This window comes from Perna viridis, chromosome 1 (assembly GCF_037379345.1).
Source record: "Perna viridis isolate PV_CMFRI_1.1 ecotype Kerala chromosome 1, ASM3737934v1, whole genome shotgun sequence".
Lineage (NCBI taxonomy): Eukaryota > Metazoa > Mollusca > Bivalvia > Mytilida > Mytilidae > Perna > Perna viridis.
In genome coordinates this window covers 31,711,595-31,729,706 of record NC_142445.1, presented here as the reverse complement: position 1 = coordinate 31,729,706, position 18,112 = coordinate 31,711,595, and the positions used below count along the sequence as shown (strand labels likewise).

At 31.3% G+C, this 18,112-nt stretch overlaps 1 protein-coding gene across 3 annotated transcripts in view; it reads right to left on the bottom strand.

Annotated features, from left to right (window-relative positions):
* Nucleotides 1–1,811: 1,811 nt before the first annotated feature.
* Nucleotides 1,812–18,112, bottom strand: part of LOC148628379 (regulator of nonsense transcripts 2-like) — a 33,160-nt gene continuing 16,859 nt past the window's right edge. For all 3 annotated transcript variants that reach the window (XM_088586372.1, XM_088586387.1, XM_088586379.1), the window contains 20 exons: nucleotides 17,735–17,792; nucleotides 17,322–17,377; nucleotides 16,906–17,022; nucleotides 15,718–15,903; nucleotides 15,094–15,135; nucleotides 14,597–14,698; nucleotides 13,707–13,766; nucleotides 13,029–13,167; nucleotides 12,351–12,490; nucleotides 11,816–11,999; nucleotides 11,402–11,491; nucleotides 9,932–10,029; nucleotides 9,368–9,436; nucleotides 8,272–8,367; nucleotides 7,625–7,706; nucleotides 6,972–7,039; nucleotides 5,474–5,536; nucleotides 4,570–4,648; nucleotides 3,872–3,986; nucleotides 1,812–2,290 (listed from right to left, as the gene is read on the bottom strand). In XM_088586372.1, coding sequence (XP_088442498.1) covers nucleotides 2,281–2,290; nucleotides 3,872–3,986; nucleotides 4,570–4,648; nucleotides 5,474–5,536; nucleotides 6,972–7,039; nucleotides 7,625–7,706; nucleotides 8,272–8,367; nucleotides 9,368–9,436; nucleotides 9,932–10,029; nucleotides 11,402–11,491; nucleotides 11,816–11,999; nucleotides 12,351–12,490; nucleotides 13,029–13,167; nucleotides 13,707–13,766; nucleotides 14,597–14,698; nucleotides 15,094–15,135; nucleotides 15,718–15,903; nucleotides 16,906–17,022; nucleotides 17,322–17,377; nucleotides 17,735–17,792 — 1,854 coding nt within the window. In that variant the 3' untranslated portion in view covers nucleotides 1,812–2,280. The remainder of the gene's footprint in view (nucleotides 2,291–3,871; nucleotides 3,987–4,569; nucleotides 4,649–5,473; nucleotides 5,537–6,971; nucleotides 7,040–7,624; nucleotides 7,707–8,271; nucleotides 8,368–9,367; nucleotides 9,437–9,931; nucleotides 10,030–11,401; nucleotides 11,492–11,815; nucleotides 12,000–12,350; nucleotides 12,491–13,028; nucleotides 13,168–13,706; nucleotides 13,767–14,596; nucleotides 14,699–15,093; nucleotides 15,136–15,717; nucleotides 15,904–16,905; nucleotides 17,023–17,321; nucleotides 17,378–17,734; nucleotides 17,793–18,112) is intronic.

The window sequence follows — 18,112 nt, the reverse complement described above, 5'->3', positions numbered from 1 at the left end:
GGCCTTAAGTTTGAAAACCCTAATTAATAGAAATAAACTTCCATTGTGGAAATAGTCCTTATGAAAGGGCCTACAAAAGTTCTGTTAGGGTCTTAGTTGTGCGAGTACTCCATATTTGAGTTTTTTTATATGCCCTGCTTTGTCCATGCTCAATGTTTTAAGCAGAGTCTGGGTTGCTCATTTATTTTAATTTCTTTGTATTATTTTGGTTATTTTATGTTCTTTGTTGAGTGTGTCTTTTTTCCATGTCTTGTCTTTGTTCATGGGTTACATACTTTGACTAAAAATAGACCATAAAGGTCAAACAACTGCTTTTTTGCAGATTTTTCAGAAAGCATTAGGTTAAGAAAAATCTAATGGGATGATAGTGTTCAAGATGAAATATACCCATGGCAAAATTTAATCTAATTAATGTTCAAGTTCTTGCCCTTTTTCATGTGTCTGCTATTTCCTAAAATCTTCTTCTCTACAACTACATTTCTTTCTGAACTTGGTATAAATGTTCTTTAGAGTATTATGCACATAACTGATATGGGTATTTTTAGATCTGTAAACAAATATGCATGTCTTAACCAATATCCAAGCTTCAATGGTATGACCATACTAGGCTTGACCTCTACATGCACCTGCCAAGCATTTAATTATGCAATATCATGCAAATCATGATAGACAGAAAGTATCTTTCAATTCATGAATTTACCCTTATGGTCAGCCCAAAAGTATCAGCAGAGTCCTGATAAGGGAGATAGGGAATAGGCCAGTTATTAAATCATTTTTTCTTCTAGACATTAAATATTTACTGGGTGAAGAAATGGGTTCCAAGTGAGTAAATCAGGCCCTTAAGGACCTCTTGATAGGGTTTGGTACCTTTTAGTACAATATTTAGGAAATGTTATGTTTCCAAAATATACAAACGGATGGAAAGACAGACCAGGCTTTTCTTGCTAAGAACTTGAAATAAAGTATACTACAGGCATTATGAAGTCAGCTTCATATCTTGATCACTTTAAGAGATTGATGGAAAAGGAAAACTTATGATAAAACTATAACTTCTCATCAACATTCCTTTCGTCTGTAACAACATCCCTTCAGCACCTGCTAATGGAGTTATCATATCACAGCTCACGCTGTAAGCCAGCGTTAGCAAAAGTTACACAGACATTTTGTATTGCACTAGACAATTATTCTTCTGGAACAGGGTTATATTGCTACAAGCTTTAAGTTATCACTATAAGTTTTACATTCCTCATCATTTGTTCACCATGTTATAGTTTGTTTTCGTTTCCTCATTTGTCTGCCCTGACATGACTTTTATGAGAAACTCCTGGTTTCTAGAAAAGCAGAGGACGCTTACTCTACCGGTGCGCCTGGACTATGCTCCCAGTTTCTAGTGGAGTCCGAGTTGCTCATTTGCTTCTGTTACTTTGTATGTGTTATTTTGGTTATTTAATGTTCTTTGTTGTGTTTATTTTCCATGTCTGGTCTTTGTCCCTGGATTACATTATTTGGATTTCCACTAGAATCTTGGTTCCCTTGATTACTCTTTAAGAACTTTGGCAAAAAAAATATTGCAGCATCAATAAAAGAACTAGTCAGAAATATCAAATCTAAGTGCATGGCCTTATCGTGAAAACAACAAAAAACAAAAAACAAAACAAAAATAAGATTTAGGTAATTCCATATTCTTTGTTGTGTGTGTCTATTTTCCTTGTCTAGTTGTTATCCTTGGATAATCTTCTTTTTAAATACAGTTCGAATCCTGGTTCCTTAAATTCCTTTTCAGGGGTAATATAAAACAATGACTAACAAGAGACATTTTTGCAGTGAATTTAATAACATTCTTGACTTTACTGCATTGTTATCATTAACAGAAGCATCTACCAAATCAATTATTTAACAACAATAGAGAATGAACAATGTCAGGTATACAGATATTATTCAGAGATTTTCAAGAACACATTCAGAAACAGGTAGCAACTAGAATTACAAGTTGCTAATTCTAAAATTTATTTCATGATACAACTTGAGAATAAAGTTAACAGAAAAGTCCAGCTCATAAGTTTCTTCTACTGAAACACAAAACAAACAATTTAACAATAGAACCCAATCAATCCAAATAACAGTGAATCATATAGAATCAACTTCCTCCATGATTACATTCATTGTTTATGTTAACTCGACCATACTTTAGCTTTTCTGCCCCACAGGTTTGATTTTTATCTGATCTTCGGGTCCTTTTGAGGCTGAGTTTCATTGGCAATCACAGTGTGATGGGTTTACTCAGCGTTTTCTGAAGAAGAAAAAAAAAAAACAGAACTGAAACAATTTTCTTATAACATATTTTACAAATAACATGTTTTTGAAAATGTCTTGGACTTGTTCTACGGTATATACTCAAGTATAAGTCGATCTGCCTGTGAGTCGGACCCCCATCTTCAGCCCAAAATTTCTGGAACCCACTTATAATCGGACTGATTTCTGAAAGCTGCATCGCTAATATTCCTTAATTACAATGAGTATACCTGTTTGTTTTGATAACTTCAATAAATATTGAAATAAATAATTCCAAGCCAGAGTTGTTTTTATAGTAGTAAGTTATTAAGTTCTTGACAAGCCATGTGGATTGTTTTGATACCGCCATTTTCTCATTCATTCTAATTGTGGTATAACCAATAACCCAAATTAAAATCATACAGATAGTGAACAACAAAGAATAAAACAGAAAGTTTATGATACTCAACAACTCATTTGAAGATTTTTCAGTAAGTTAAGAGGTTTTATCATAAAAAATGTTCATAAAAGAATTGTCATTACCAACTAAAATATTTATTACTTTTGTCACAATTATGGTACTTTATAGGGCCATGTTTCTATTACACCATTGGGCTTTTTGGCTATATGAATGTACACATGTCAAAATCAATACACAAAATGGATGAGTGGGAAATACGAATAAAATCAGTATTGTGACAAAATAAACACTAAACAGTAAATATTCTTTTACTGCATCATATTTTAGCTGTAAACGGGTAGAAGATGAAGACAGTCTTCCTAAAACTGATGTTTACAGTGAAACATTGGGGTAAACGGCACCGGTCTGGCTGTTCAATGTTGGTGTCACGCTCATGTCAATTGTCAAGCTTTTGACATTTTCAAGCTGAAAATTATAGTTCTTAGTCAAGATCTCGTCTTTAAGTTGGAACCCTTCCCAGCAGTTAAAAATTTAGTCCCAAAAAATACAACTTCTAGGCAAGTATATATGGTAATTTATAAACATAAAAAAACCTATGACGGGCAAACCATACATCATACTATACAATAATGAGAAATACACAGACAAGTCCACTTGTCTAATATTGTCTATATTTAGAAATTACACCGGAAGTTATTTAACTCTACATCAATCAACATTTAACTTTAAGTAGTACTCCAGCTAAGAATCATGCAAATTTTTATTCATGGTTGAAATGCCTACATATTTTTATTTTTGATATTTTGTTTAAAATTCTATAGTAAACATAAATTAACATGTGGCATTTCATATAACCCCTGTTCATAGCAAATATAAATTATAAGGAATGTACTGTAGAATTCAAAATTAAGGGAGATAACTCTGCAAATGGCACTGAAATACAATAGAATATTAATGTAAATTATATTTAAAGAATTCACAGATTTAAATGAATGATTATACTTTTCATCATGTAGACCCATAAAACAAATTGATAACAAAAACAAGAATGTGTTGCCTTTCTTCGGGTGTATCACATAGTACAGAATTTGCATGACTCTTACAAACACTGCTAGTTAAAAGTAATCATGTGTATGATTATTTATGATACTGGTGTACAAAGCATAAAGATGTACATACTTTGATCCAAAGATCAGGTCAGCATCAGGGGCTCCCTTGGGGTGTTGATACCTTACACGCCTCTCTCTGTTAGTATTAGCTGTAGGTAATGTTCTATTCAATGCAGCAATCATTTCTGTAATGATGTATTATAAAAACCATTATTCATCAGAAGTTAATGGTAATACAGATCTTGTTTGTTTACATAATGAAATCATTCTAATTCAACCCTTGTAGGAAAAATAATCCAAAACAACCACTAAAATAAATTGACAAAATGCCTTTCCTAACATTTATACTGACAATCTTAAATTCTGACAATTACATTAATCTTAATTTTCTGACAATATACATATGACTAGACATAGACATTCGTCAAATATCGTTTTTTATTACACATCTATTGGAAATAACCAATTAATGCCGTCGTCAACTTACAGTTTAAACATAAAATGTATTATCTCTTTCCTTTTTTTTTTCAATTCAAAGCAAACACAAGTTCTCAAACCAAATACAATTTTGGTAATGATCTTAATCTTTAATGGTCAAAAAATAAATACAGTCAGTTGTACATGCTTCCATCAATCCATGTTTCATTCAAACCCATTAAAGCTACAGAAAGTTCCCTGCTAAAAACATGTGAGCAGCATGATAAAAAGCATAATTCTCTAGCACAAAAAGGGGAGCATAACAATTAAATGGAACTCTTTAAAACCTACCTTGATAATCTTCTTCCTCTTGTCTTTCATGAATGCCAAGAACAACTTGCTTCATCTTTTCCTTTTCTAACTTCTCAGCCTAGATTAATGAATTTAATCAAAATAATTTTTACATCACAAAATCCAAACAAAACTAGAAAAACTGTAATGCTCACTAATTTGATATTCCCCACTCCCCCATTTGAAAACATGCTCCTTTTAACCTCCATACTGATATGGATCAAAATCTAAAATAGGAGGTACAAAATTCTATTCAGTGCTGTAGGAAGAGTAATGGGTAAGAGATGGGTCCCCATGATTTGTGCACAATGGGAACATGTAATAAAGATTTTGTGAAAGTTTCAATCAATACCATTCTGTGGTGTAAGAGGTGTAACAGAAAAGAGATGGGTCCTCATATCCACAAATGACAAAGTCCATGTTTCGTTATATGAAACACCTGAATTGATTCAGATCAAAATCTAAAATAGGAGGTGCACGTTGGGATCTTGTAAATGTAGTAGTAAAGGTTCTGTGAAAGTTTTACAAATTACAAAGTCCATGCTCTGTTACGTGAAACCCCAAAATTAATTTGGTTGAAAATCTAAAATAGTAGGTGAATAATGGGAATATGTAATAAACATTCTGTAAAAGTTTCGTTCAATTCCATTCTGTGATGTAATGGATAAGAGATGGGTACCCCATTGTACAGTAGAAAGTACGGACAGACTGATACCCCTATCACTTTATACCCCCACTAGCAACAAAGTGGGGGGGGTATAACAATGAATAATGCATAATACTTGAATCTTAAGTCATTACATACATAATTCTACAGAAACCATGAAACTTTAAGGAACAGAGGCATTTGTAATTTTTGTATCAAATTATACCGCTTATCAAATGTAACAAATATGTTACTAACCTGAGTTCTCTCTTTAAACTTGGCAGCAAATTCATCAGAAATAGGCACATTGATGTTCGTAAACTGAAATAAATGTTGATATATGTTTATAGATATATAATATATCAATTAACTAGATAAAGTGATCCCCCCGCATTTAACCTTCATACAGGTATATCGTAACTCATAATTGTAAAAAGCACTTTGTCAGATGTGTTATTGTGTCTGTGAGACACAAATGATGCCCCCGCATGTGGTTTTGAGTAAAACTCAGCATAACTCAACGAAACTTTAACTCATACTGTAATTAATCATGACAGACTCACATACAAAAAATCAGTTCAATATCTTCAAGGGTTTACAAAAAAAGTGTGGAAAACTGTTATTTCCATGGAATTTTTTAAGTCCTGGGCCCATAATTTTGGTAAAACTCAGCGTAGCGGAACAAAACTTTAATTCGATCTGTAACTAATCCTGAAAGACTCACATACAAAAAATCAGTTCAATATCTTCAAGGATTTTCAAAAAAAGTGTGGAAAACTTATGGGACGGTCAGAATTACGGACGGAATTAGCGACAGACAGAATTACAGACAGACGGAACTACAGATGGACGGACAGGGGTAAAACAATATGCCCTCCAACTTATCAATGCGGGGGCATAAAAACAATATCATACACTTATTTTAAACAAAATAGTCAAAATTTAATTACATATTCCAACACAAAAGCTCATCATCAGCATATATAATCTTTATCATCATCATCATTTATATCATAATGTTTACAATAAAAGCTCCATTACTATAAAGCCTATTAAATTAAGAAATAAATTTGATATTAAAGTTGTAATGGAGATAATTGAGACAACTGAGATGTAATAAGGATTAACTTAGTAAATTTAAAACAAAAAACTATTTTTTTTTAAAGTAAGATAATATAAATTCATCTTCAAAATAATACACTTTCATCAGTAGTAGTTTATGCAATGCATCAACATTCTCAGAAGATTGAATTAATGACTACCAATAAATCAGTCACAGAATACTTTGGAAATTTTATTTCAATTTCTTTTCTGCCTAGCTCTGTATTAGATATTGAAGTACCAGTCCATATAAAATTCAGACACAGCCTATGGTAAGGTGATTCATGGTGTCAAAAAACGAATGGATCAGACAATGCCTTTTTGGTCTACATTATGCTATATTTTATGTGACAATGTTCCTTTCTGTATTTAGATCTGTACTCTTGAGAAAACTACACTTTAACTTCCCACTAAAATCAACCAAATCAAGAACGATAACTCTTATAAAGTGCTAATTTCATGTACAATCTACATAAATTTTATCATAAAAGCACAACCCCCAAATGAAAACCCAAGACTTATTATGTGATCTATAATGGTTTCTGAAAAAGAAATAAAACTGACTTTGGTGGATTTTTGACATGCACGAATCACCTCATGTCTGATTTTTATTAAGACTGCTACTTAAAGATTTAGTTCATCTGAATAATTGTACCTGTTGTTTGTTCCCTCTACGTGTCATCAACATGAACTCAATCGACTTGTCTTGTTTTGGTTCCTCATCTATAAAAATAATTTGTGTGTTTTTATAAACAATAAGATGGATATCAACTTATCAATATACCAGCTGGTCATTTCACAAAGCTTATATGCAATTTGTATAGGATTTACATGTACTAAAATATGTCTTACAAGTGCATAGTGAAATGATCACCAGGTAACTATGAAAGAGTGATTTAAAAGTTATTCACACTAATGAAAACTAAAAAACAAAAGGCAAAAGATAAATTGTCTATAAGTCAATTCAGCAACACACACACACACACACTCATAAAAGCCTAGATGCCCTATGGTCAAGGAGTTAAATTATAGAAATTAATTTCTACTGTTTGTTGTTACAACCATTGAATCCTTGGTAACTCAATTATCAAACAGACATTTAAAAACTATGTGAAAAGCTATTTAACTCTACTAATATAGTGTGATGTTTTTGTCAATGAGAATGACTTATTTCAATCCTACATGTATTACCTCAGCATCAACTTATATTTAGTGGTAATAGATAGATGATGGTGAACACATTTTGACAAAAATGACATGATGATCTCTACTAAGATACACTAACAATCAACTGACTGCAGTACTTACAGCTATACTTGCTCTTGCCTTTAATTTGTGTAGGAACAGCAATGTCCATTTGAGGCACTTTTAGTGATTCCTGAGATCTAGCCTGTGAAGAAAAAAATCTATTTTATAATATTAAAAATAAAACTTTTCTGCACCTTCCGACATGCACTGTTTTCTTAAGTATTTATTTTTGCCATTTAAAGGTCAGTATCTTTATACCAGGCCACGAGTGAAGTCAATTAACTATAATTACAAAAAGAACATATATCTTTTCTTTTTGGTTAAAATAATGAAATTGATTGCAAATGATCATTTCACAGACAGATAATAAAACAGACATCAACTATAATATTTTTGACATAAATTGTTTCTTTTTGTTACAACTTCTTCAAATTTACCTGAATGTTTTCTTAAGTATTTATTTTTGCCATTTAAAGGTCAGTATCTTTATACCAGGCCACGAGTGAAGTCAATTAACTATAATTACAAAAAGAACATATATCTTTTCTTTTTGGTTAAAATAATGAAATTGATTGCAAATGATCATTTCACAGACAGATAATAAAACAGACATAATTACATTTCAATCAACGAATTATTGAGGGTGTATCAACTATAATATTTTTGACATAAATTGTTTCTTTTTGTTACAACTTCTTCAAATTTACCTGAATGTTATCTGCCATCATTTTATCAAAAGCCGATAGAAAATCTTCATCCTCTTGGCAGTGCAAAACCTTTGGAGCTCCTGTAATAACATTTACCTGCAAAGAAAAAGTGAAATTAAGTTCAATCTCTGCACACAAATTTTATAAACTAATATTTAAAAGCAAATATAAAAAATTATAATGATTAGGGTTATGTTGCTACAAGATTGAAGTCATCGCTACAGAAGTTTTATGGTCGTCATCATGAACTCGTGGATCGTTATGGTGTATCCATCAGCACCATGAAAACTGACGTATTCAACGGTCATAGTTTTCCTTTCCTCGTTTGTCTACCCCGGACTTGACTTTTTATGAGCAACTCGGTGGGTGTTTCTAGAAAAGCAGAGGACCCTTACCCTACAGGTGCACCTGGTCCATGCTCCCAGTTTTTAGTGGAGTCCTAGTTGCTCATTTACCTTTGTTACTTTGTTTGTATGATTTTAGTTACTATATGTTCTTTGTTGTGAATGTCTGTTTTCCATGTCTGGTCTTTGTCCCTGGATTACATTCTTTTGATTACCGCTATAACCTTGGTTCCCTTGATTACTCTTGCACTAATAAATTATTAATACTTTATTTTCACAAAATACAATTCTTTAACCTAAACATATATGGGTGAGATGGATTGAAAATCTCATGAGCTAGAATGATTAACAACCAATCTAATTAAAATTAGACCTATCAATTGTTCAATTCAGCAACTTTCTGTTCTGGTGACCTTGCTGATCAGCCAATCCAATTTCATCTTGCATGATTTTGAAAGCATATATTATTCAAAGGGAAAAAACCTAGTGATTCTGAAAAGATCATTTGAACAGAAAGTAGAATGGAGCGTTGTTAGATCCTCCATGCAGTGACTGAATGAAACAATTAATAGGTCTAAATTAAATTAGATTGATTAATAACCTGTTTTTCACAGTGAATGTTTAAAGGTGTCAAACTTTTATAACTATTACAAAAGGGTAGGTTTATGTCTGGGACTTAGCGATGAACACCCTACATACATTGGAGTAAGCTCCAGAATTCTAGTAAAATTAGTAATACTTGATCCTATTACCTCAGCATCAAAGTCTTCACCAGCACTCTCAGACAAATACTCCTCATTACTTTCTTCTGTATATTGTACCTACAAAAGAGCATTAACTGTCATTAAAACACAATATGCAGTGATATAAGCCTTGTAAAAGTTAGGATTGGTCCTTATCCTCTCCATGAAAAAGATTAATCTTAAGAAATCTTAATTATAGAAATAACATAAGACAGTGTTAAAAACAAGATATTGCACGCTATGTCATAAGAATACCCAAACTCAACAATTTCTGTCAAATTAAGTTGTATGTAATGAGAAAACAGGTAGGTGAGTAAGCTAGAAAGAGAGACAATGTACAGGTTATCATGCAAAGGCAACCCACTAAATATATAATCATTCTATCCAATAGAAGCTGAGAAATCTGTAACAGACAATAGATCAAATGGACAGACAGACACATGGACAAGTGCTTGTAGCATTATAGCAAAAAAATACTGGTAAGCTTATCTGACCAACAACCAATATTCTGCTAGCAATAGAAACTTCAGTGGAAGTAGTTCATGGGGAGAAAGGCACTCTTAAAGAACTGACCTCATTTTCTTGACTATATGAACCTCTCCTCAATCCGTCATCCTGACTTGCCCCACTATCATCCATCTCCAGCTGAGATAAGTTCTGACTAAGATCCTCTGTTAAGATCAAAATGTGACAGTCATTTACTATTTATCATCAGCTTTAACTTGGTGTATCAAAATTCAAATTTTTCTCAAGTAGTAATGAAGCTAAGAAACTCACAGCATTATATATGATTTTCATATGTAATATGAAAATTCCATAAATCAAAAGAAATCAAAGAAGACCAGTTTTCTGAATACCATACTTATAATTGTGAATTTCCTTACTTGACACATTTTGAAATTTTAAATTCACAAATTAATGTGTATATTCATCATCACATTTTTTTTGAAAAATTTGGACCAAAATGCAATTTATACATGTATTTTTGAGATTTTTAGAAAGTAACCCCTTAGTATTGTTAAAACTTCCACAGTGTGAGTTTTAATTATTACATTTACAATCCATTCACTTCACACTTTAAAGTATCCCGAAAAAGTAATTGGCAGGAAGTCTAAAAAAGACAAATGTTATGTGCTATACAAATAAACCACAAAATTGGACAACTCTGAGAGTTTATCAAGTTCATAGTTTTACAATGGACAGACAAAATTTGTACATGTGTAGTTAAATATATGTAGTGTCAGCAAAAATATAAAGTTAACTATGGATATTTACTGGTACTAGGAATGGAAACGGTTAACCGGTTAACTGTTGGAGGTACCGAATATCGAATACCAAAAACACTACTTGGTTTACTGTACATGTTATGAATTTTTAAATTTATTTTACTGTTATTTTTAACAGATCATATAAGTATCCAAACGCTGTTATCTAATTAAGACATACAATGGTTATTTGACCAGAGGCTTATTACAATATTTACAGTCTTTTAATAGTTCTCAAAACATCTAATTAAAAATTAATTTTACTTCTTGGTCATTTGAATTTTAGTAAACACTGTTTTTCACACTTCAATGACCATAGCAATTAGAAGTGAAAATGCCACAGTCTAAAGCTTGGTCTTATTCGAAGAGACTTAGAACTAGCATACACAGGCGTGACCAGCAAAATGCTAAATCATCTAAACATAAAACACTCATCAGAATTTCACAGACTCTGGAAAAAGCAAAATAGTCATCAATAAACAAATTTGTGAACTAGCCAAGAACATGAAAATTTTCCATCACTACAATCGGAACTCATTACAAAGGCAACAGTTAATATGATTCCACAGAACTATTTATCATTACACATTGTTGAGGGGCAAGTATTTTCATACAATATACAAGTATATAGTTTCATCAACTAATATGTATATCTTATATATCAAACAAAATAGAATTTGATATGACAAATTTCCTGGTGGTATTTGCCTTATTAACAAAATCTACTGGTTAACCGGTTAGTAATTTTAGATGATTATGACAACCCCAAAATATTTACCCATCTCCTCTGACTCTTGAATAGTACTTAATCCATCATCTGTCTCACTAGCACTGCCGTCTTCAGTGTCCACTATAGGCAGCACTGAGGCTGTAATGACACAAAAGCAATTATTAAAACTACAATGTGTTCAATTAATATCATATAGAAAGTTCATGTATCTTTCCTTGCAAATAGATGTACAACATGATCAACATGTACTATGAAAAAATATCATGGCTTGATGTAACCTGTATAAATTATCATGAAAAGTTAACATTATTTTTTACACACAAGGCTGATTTTCAATAAATACATATAATATTCCAAAACAAACAATCAGTGAAATTTTGTTTTAAGAGAATTAACAACCAACACCAACACAGACAGAAGCTTTTAGCAAAAAATTAATTTACATCAAAACTAATATCTTACCAATTTTTGGTTTGACTTCATTTTCTAATTCTTCAAGGGCTTTCAAAGCCTCTTCATAATCATTTAAAAGTTTAGTCTTTGGTCTGATGGTCTCCATAGTGTCCTGGACCAAGTTGCTGACATCTATGGGGAATGGACGGTCCTCAGAGTATATGGGATTCTTCCTTTTGTACAAATAGTATTTCTGAAGAAAAACAATGTTTGCAGGGTATTTAAATAACTCTCACAACATATTATTAATTGGGTAAATGGTGTGTTTTTCATTGGTACCTTCCATAAACAAAAACACAAATCTTTGTTAGCAGTGGTATAAAAATAAACCAAATGACTAGAAAGTTTAGAACAAACCTGTTTTGAAAATCCTAGTATAATCACTGGCACTCTGCCAATGTATCAATGAAAAATGTGTAATTATTATGTACATTTTCACTTTTAAAGCATTCCTAATCTGAACTCTAGAAATCTAAAGTATATAATTGTTGACTCAGTTTAGCAAAATTTAAAAAAAAAACAATTTCTTTTTTTCATCACAAACCTGGAAATACAACAGAAAACAATCAAGTTTCTTTTTACTAGATCCTTTATCAAAGTATTGTCCACAAGTCTCAAGTAACACACATGTCAATCTGATTCTAAATAGATGTTCTGGAGGATCCAATGGTGATGGAGCACCATCTACAAGAAGACTTTATTTCTTAGTTACAAAATTCATTCCACTTTTCAATTAGATTAATACAAGTTTTGAAGGCTATATAGAAATTATTATCAATGTCACAAGGAAACAAATTAACGAAAATATAGATTTCTGTCAAAGTTAAAAGTCAACACTTCTGGTATCACAGCAGTAGTTATCAGGCATTAAGAACAAAGGGCCAATATGCTATTTGAATATAATAATAAATCGTCAACTCTTGAAATGGCACATAATACACTTTAAATCAACAAGTCAATATCTTAAAGGATGTCCAAAAAATCTAAACAACTGCAATACTGATAAAAATATACAAATTTCTGAGCAATAATTGAGGCAAAATCATTTCCACCCAAACAAAATTTAGTTTTAAACTGTAAGTCACCTAAATATGTCTTTATACCAAATATCAAGTAAATTCCAAAAAGGACATCTGAAGAAAGTGTGGCCAGGCAGCGTGACAAACTAACAACTATCATCCCTCTGAGCTTTTGCCAGTAGGGGACTTGTAACCTTACCTACCTTCTAATGACACACCAAAGGTAATGAATGAATAAAGTGTTTTGAAGATAACTGATGACTCCACCAGTCTGTAGTTGTACAACTCTCCCAGATACTTGGCACAGCTTACACGTCTTTGATTGAATTTAGGATGATTTATCTAAAAACACATCATAAATTAAAATCAACAGGTTAATACTGCTACTATTAAAAATGTTGTTACTGTTCCTTTAAGGTTTTGAAAGGTGACTTACTTTTCAGTAGTTGCAACATTTATAATTCTGTCCATTTATGGGAATGCTAAATACACATTTTTTCTTTACAAAACTACCATAGAAAATTGCTATCAGAAAAAAAAAATTATATACTATGATACATAATACAGTTTACAAACTACTCATTTAAGATTATGGAAAAAAAACAAGTTTAGGAAAGCGGCATCTGAAAAAGATTTTGAGACTGATATATCAGTCCTAATGAGTTATAAATGGGTGGATTTTGACTAATTTCATTTGAATGCATAGTATTCAGTTCATATCAATTTACTACTGAAATCAATATTGACTTTTATCATTTATCAAAAAACAAAAAACAAACAAACAAAAGTTCTAAATTATATCATCGAAATAGTGAGTTTTCATGACTGCAATGTAAGTTTATCTAAATAGAGATTTTAAGTTTCATATGACAAAAACTTGCCTCCATTCCAAGTCTGATATCTTCTAACACTCCATCAACTACCTGAATAGCTACATGTTCCTACAATATACACGTATTTATAATAGCAACTGCTATATTTATGAATATAACACTGTCCTACAATGTACATGTATTTAAAATAACAACTGCTTTATTTATGAATACAACACTGTATATACTTATGCCACTGATCATATATTTCAACACCAAAAAATGACATTTATATATGTTGATGACCTTGGATTCTTAACCTTAAACTCCATGTTATGCCATCAAACAAGACATACAATTTATCATTATCCAAGTACAAGGTGTTGCACTGTGAAAGTACTTTTATTTCTGGGTTCCCATTTACATGGTTCAGCGATAAAATGTTAATTTATAGATTCTTGGATTCAAGGACTTAACAACTCTATCTTACAAATGAATGGAATGTTTTCTTTTCATTGGGGGCCAAATTTCATGGTTTACCAAAAATAAAAAAACATAAAAATTAATACCTCATGAACAATAATACTTTAACAGTAGTAAAGATGGAGGGTGATACTAGGTAGGATTAACAGAGGAATTACATGGAATATAACAAGAATAGGTATGGTGTATATGTCTCTAAGACAACAACCCCACCTGGATGAAAAATGTCAGCCCAATGCCACACATTGGTCTTCAATGAACAACGAGGAAGTATTTTAAACTGTGCTAATGACTGTTCAGAACATTTGAAATTCAATGCACTAAGCCTCATAAACATAGCTTTTAGATCATGTTGAAAAATAAAAATGAAAAGGTGTTTCTATTAATTAATTGACAGTTCTGAAATAGTTTTCTAGTTTTTTTTTCATCAGTTCTGGCATATATGTTGTTAAGCAGTAAATCAATTATACACTTACATAATATGGTGCAAGTCCAGCCAACAGATTTGCAGCACAGTGAACAGAATTGTATCTCAAATTCCATACTGCTATAAGGCATTTTGTAGCATAAAATGCTATCTAAAATTACAGAATCAATGTAAAACTTTGAGGTAAATTTCGGTATATGAGGATAAAATCTACAAGTCTATAGTTTAAGAATTAGTGATAAAGGAATAAAACAATTCAAAACAGAAATTACACGTATTTGTGGATGAGAGTAGATTGGTTTTGGATTCAATTTTGCAACATAAAAAAGATGATGTATCAGATGATCTTGTAAATTGTAATTTCCTTCTGTTCATTGAATGTGTTTAAAAAACTAAACCAAAAGCAAACACAATTTAAGATATAAAAAAGTCTGCTTTAGCTTAGTCTGTAGAACATCTAAGGTGGTAACTAATCCTTTACAATACATGTAATAAGTGCAGTGCATAAATAAACCTTGACTGTGTTTCTCAAACTAAGGTACAAACCTCTGGATCATCCCACTTCAATTTTCTTAACTGTCTTAACACCTGAAACAATGTATAAGAATGTCTGAACATTCTAAATTTTGAATGCAGTACTTATTGTTTATATAAAAAAAGATGTATTGCATATCAATTGTGAAGAAAATTAGGCTAAAGAGGCTTTCCATGTCAAGATATTGAAAGCCATGACAATAACAGCAAGAAGTTGCACACGTTATGTCTGACATACCATCACTTGTAAGGCAATCCCATGAAACAGTAAGTTGATATCAGAAAGCAACCAAAATTATAGCAATGTATGCCCTACCTGTATAAAACCACATACCAAATCTGAAAACAATCTATCCATTGGAAGTAATTGATGATTGTGATGATTTTAGGATGAACAGAATGACCAACAGAGAGTCAAGGGGATTCCAATTTACCCCTTGTTGAGTAGAGGTATAATATTATTTCAGATTTTCTAAAACTTGAAAACTTCATCAATATTCTACCCAGCTGCTTATCCTCATTCAAATATTAATGACATTCTTTAATTGTAGACTAACAATACAAAACGTATTTGCTCATTAATACACAGTTCAATAATCAATGCTTAATTTCCATGACCTATAGAAATATACATACCTTTTCTGTTGTAGTTTTTGATAAATCTTTGTATAGAAGTTTCCTGATGTATTCATGCATTGGAGGTCTGACTTTCCTGACCATTTGTTGAACTTCTGGTGGATTACTATAGTAGAAAGCATTCTCTATCATTGTGGTGTATCTACTCTCCAAGTGTAAGGCTGATTTCTTCCTCATCATTACATCCTATCAACAGCAAATTAAAAAAAAAAAAACAAACATTAACAACAGTATTTTTAATAAATACTTTAATTGGTAATTAATAAACACAATATTACCTGGTATCTTGAAATACAATAAAAAAAAATGTTACCTTTAAATTTGGTTGTAATGAGCCATTTAGATAACACTTTAACTTATCATAATTTGAGCCACTTGTGAATGTGTAACGACATACCGAAAAATGAGTATAAATTTGCATATTAAAGGACTGATAACTCCGGAACACTCTTAATGTCTTACCAGTAAAAAAAAGAGTTTTGTTAACGTATCTGCTGGAGTTTGTTTATATATTTTAATGTTTTTATTAACATCTTCGTATGCATTCATAAAGGATAGCGGCACTGATCAATAATCTTCGAGTTCGATCACCGGTTTGACTATTTGAGTGACGGTTTTCATTGACTGCAGTTTACCCACATTTTTTAATAAAGCAATGAAAAGTGAACTGAACAAATTTAATGAAATGGATTGTAGATGAACATTTTTTCTTGAAAATCCTTATATAAGTCAAAGTGGATGATAAGTTGAGGTTGGCCATTTCTTGAAAAAAAGTATCGACTTACAGACTGGAAAACAGGGTATATGGAAAACAGCCATTCTTATATAGATATCAGTAGCATTTGACAAAAATTTATTTGAATGTCTTAAATCACAAACTGACTAGACATCAAGTGCATGGCAGCTCTAAAATGCAAAAAAATGCAAATCCTTCTAGTGCACCTGTATATTACTCAGTTTATGTTAGAATCAGCATACATGTATCTCATTATATGTCATTTTGTAGTGTGTTTTTCAGTTGAAATATGTTCTTTGTTGTTGATAGTTATCTAGATGTTCAAACTCTGATTTCCCCATTATGTTTATATTGAAAAAACAAATACACATAAACTTAGTTTTGTCTCCCAGCAGTGATTTAATACATTATAATGTACCATGAAGTATACTTCTAATTTGTAGGGCACATACCAAATAAATTTTGGTTCTATGATGAGAGTCTTGTGATCTGTACAGAAATCTTCCACAAGTATCCAGTAATGCACAAGCCATTTCAATGTTATGATGGGAAAAATCAAACATCAACATCTGAAAAAAATCAAATAAAAGCTTAACAATAATTCATAACAGTTATAAGTAAGCAAGCTTGGTTAAAATTACACTTTACAAAGTAAATAAGAACAGTATCAAGTAAAGGTTTCCTTGGGGAGAAGTTAATATTTCCATTGTTATAAATAGTATCATCAATAAGTTTTTTTTTCCATTGAGCAGTCAATTGAAAAATTTGAAGAATGAAATTGTTTCTGTGGTGATTATTATGTAGTTTATTCCGTATGTGTGCTCCTCCTCAATCAAACAAAAAAGAAAAATGGTCAACCAAAATTTACCTTCAGACAGTGCAAGGCTTCAGACTTTGGAAACAGATTAAACTTCACCAATTCACCTAAAAAACAAAATCAATCTACACAGGTAAAGAACAACTTCACAAAAATACACATGTTTTAGTTTAATTCAACTTTTCTATAGTATCCACTATGGTACCTATCAACTGGCATAAGCTTTTGGGTTATTTATCCCATTAAAACCAAGCAAAACTTTTTAATCCATATAATTTTTTATTTCTTCAAAACCTTATGACTGCTTAATTTCCTAATATCTATCATTACAGAAAAAAGGTGACATTAAATCGTACATTTTAGATAACAAAAACATAAATAAAATTTAGATGCTAAGTGATTGTATGGCTTAGTTGAGGATGAGCTAAATGTCTTATTATACATACGTGAGATTTAGTACTTACCAATAAACCTTACAGTTTTCAACTTTGATTCTATATTAATCTGGTCTTTCTTCCTAACCTGGAATTTAAGATTATAAATAGACACACATAGAAATAGAAGCATGGCAGAGGCACAACTATGTTAAATGACATCCTAAATACCTAATGCCAAAATATTAAAAAAGCTGAAAACTCTATCATGTTGTATATGATAATGGATCTTAAACTTTACTAACAGTAATAGTATACTCTTGAAAACTATTTACTATAGAATAAGGCAATTTATAATTTTTAAAAGTGGAAAATTAATATCAAGAATGCACAATATCTGTGTTTGGTTACCTCTGTTCAGCCAACATAGAAGTTGTTTGGTATCTGGACTGCAATACCAAAATGAAG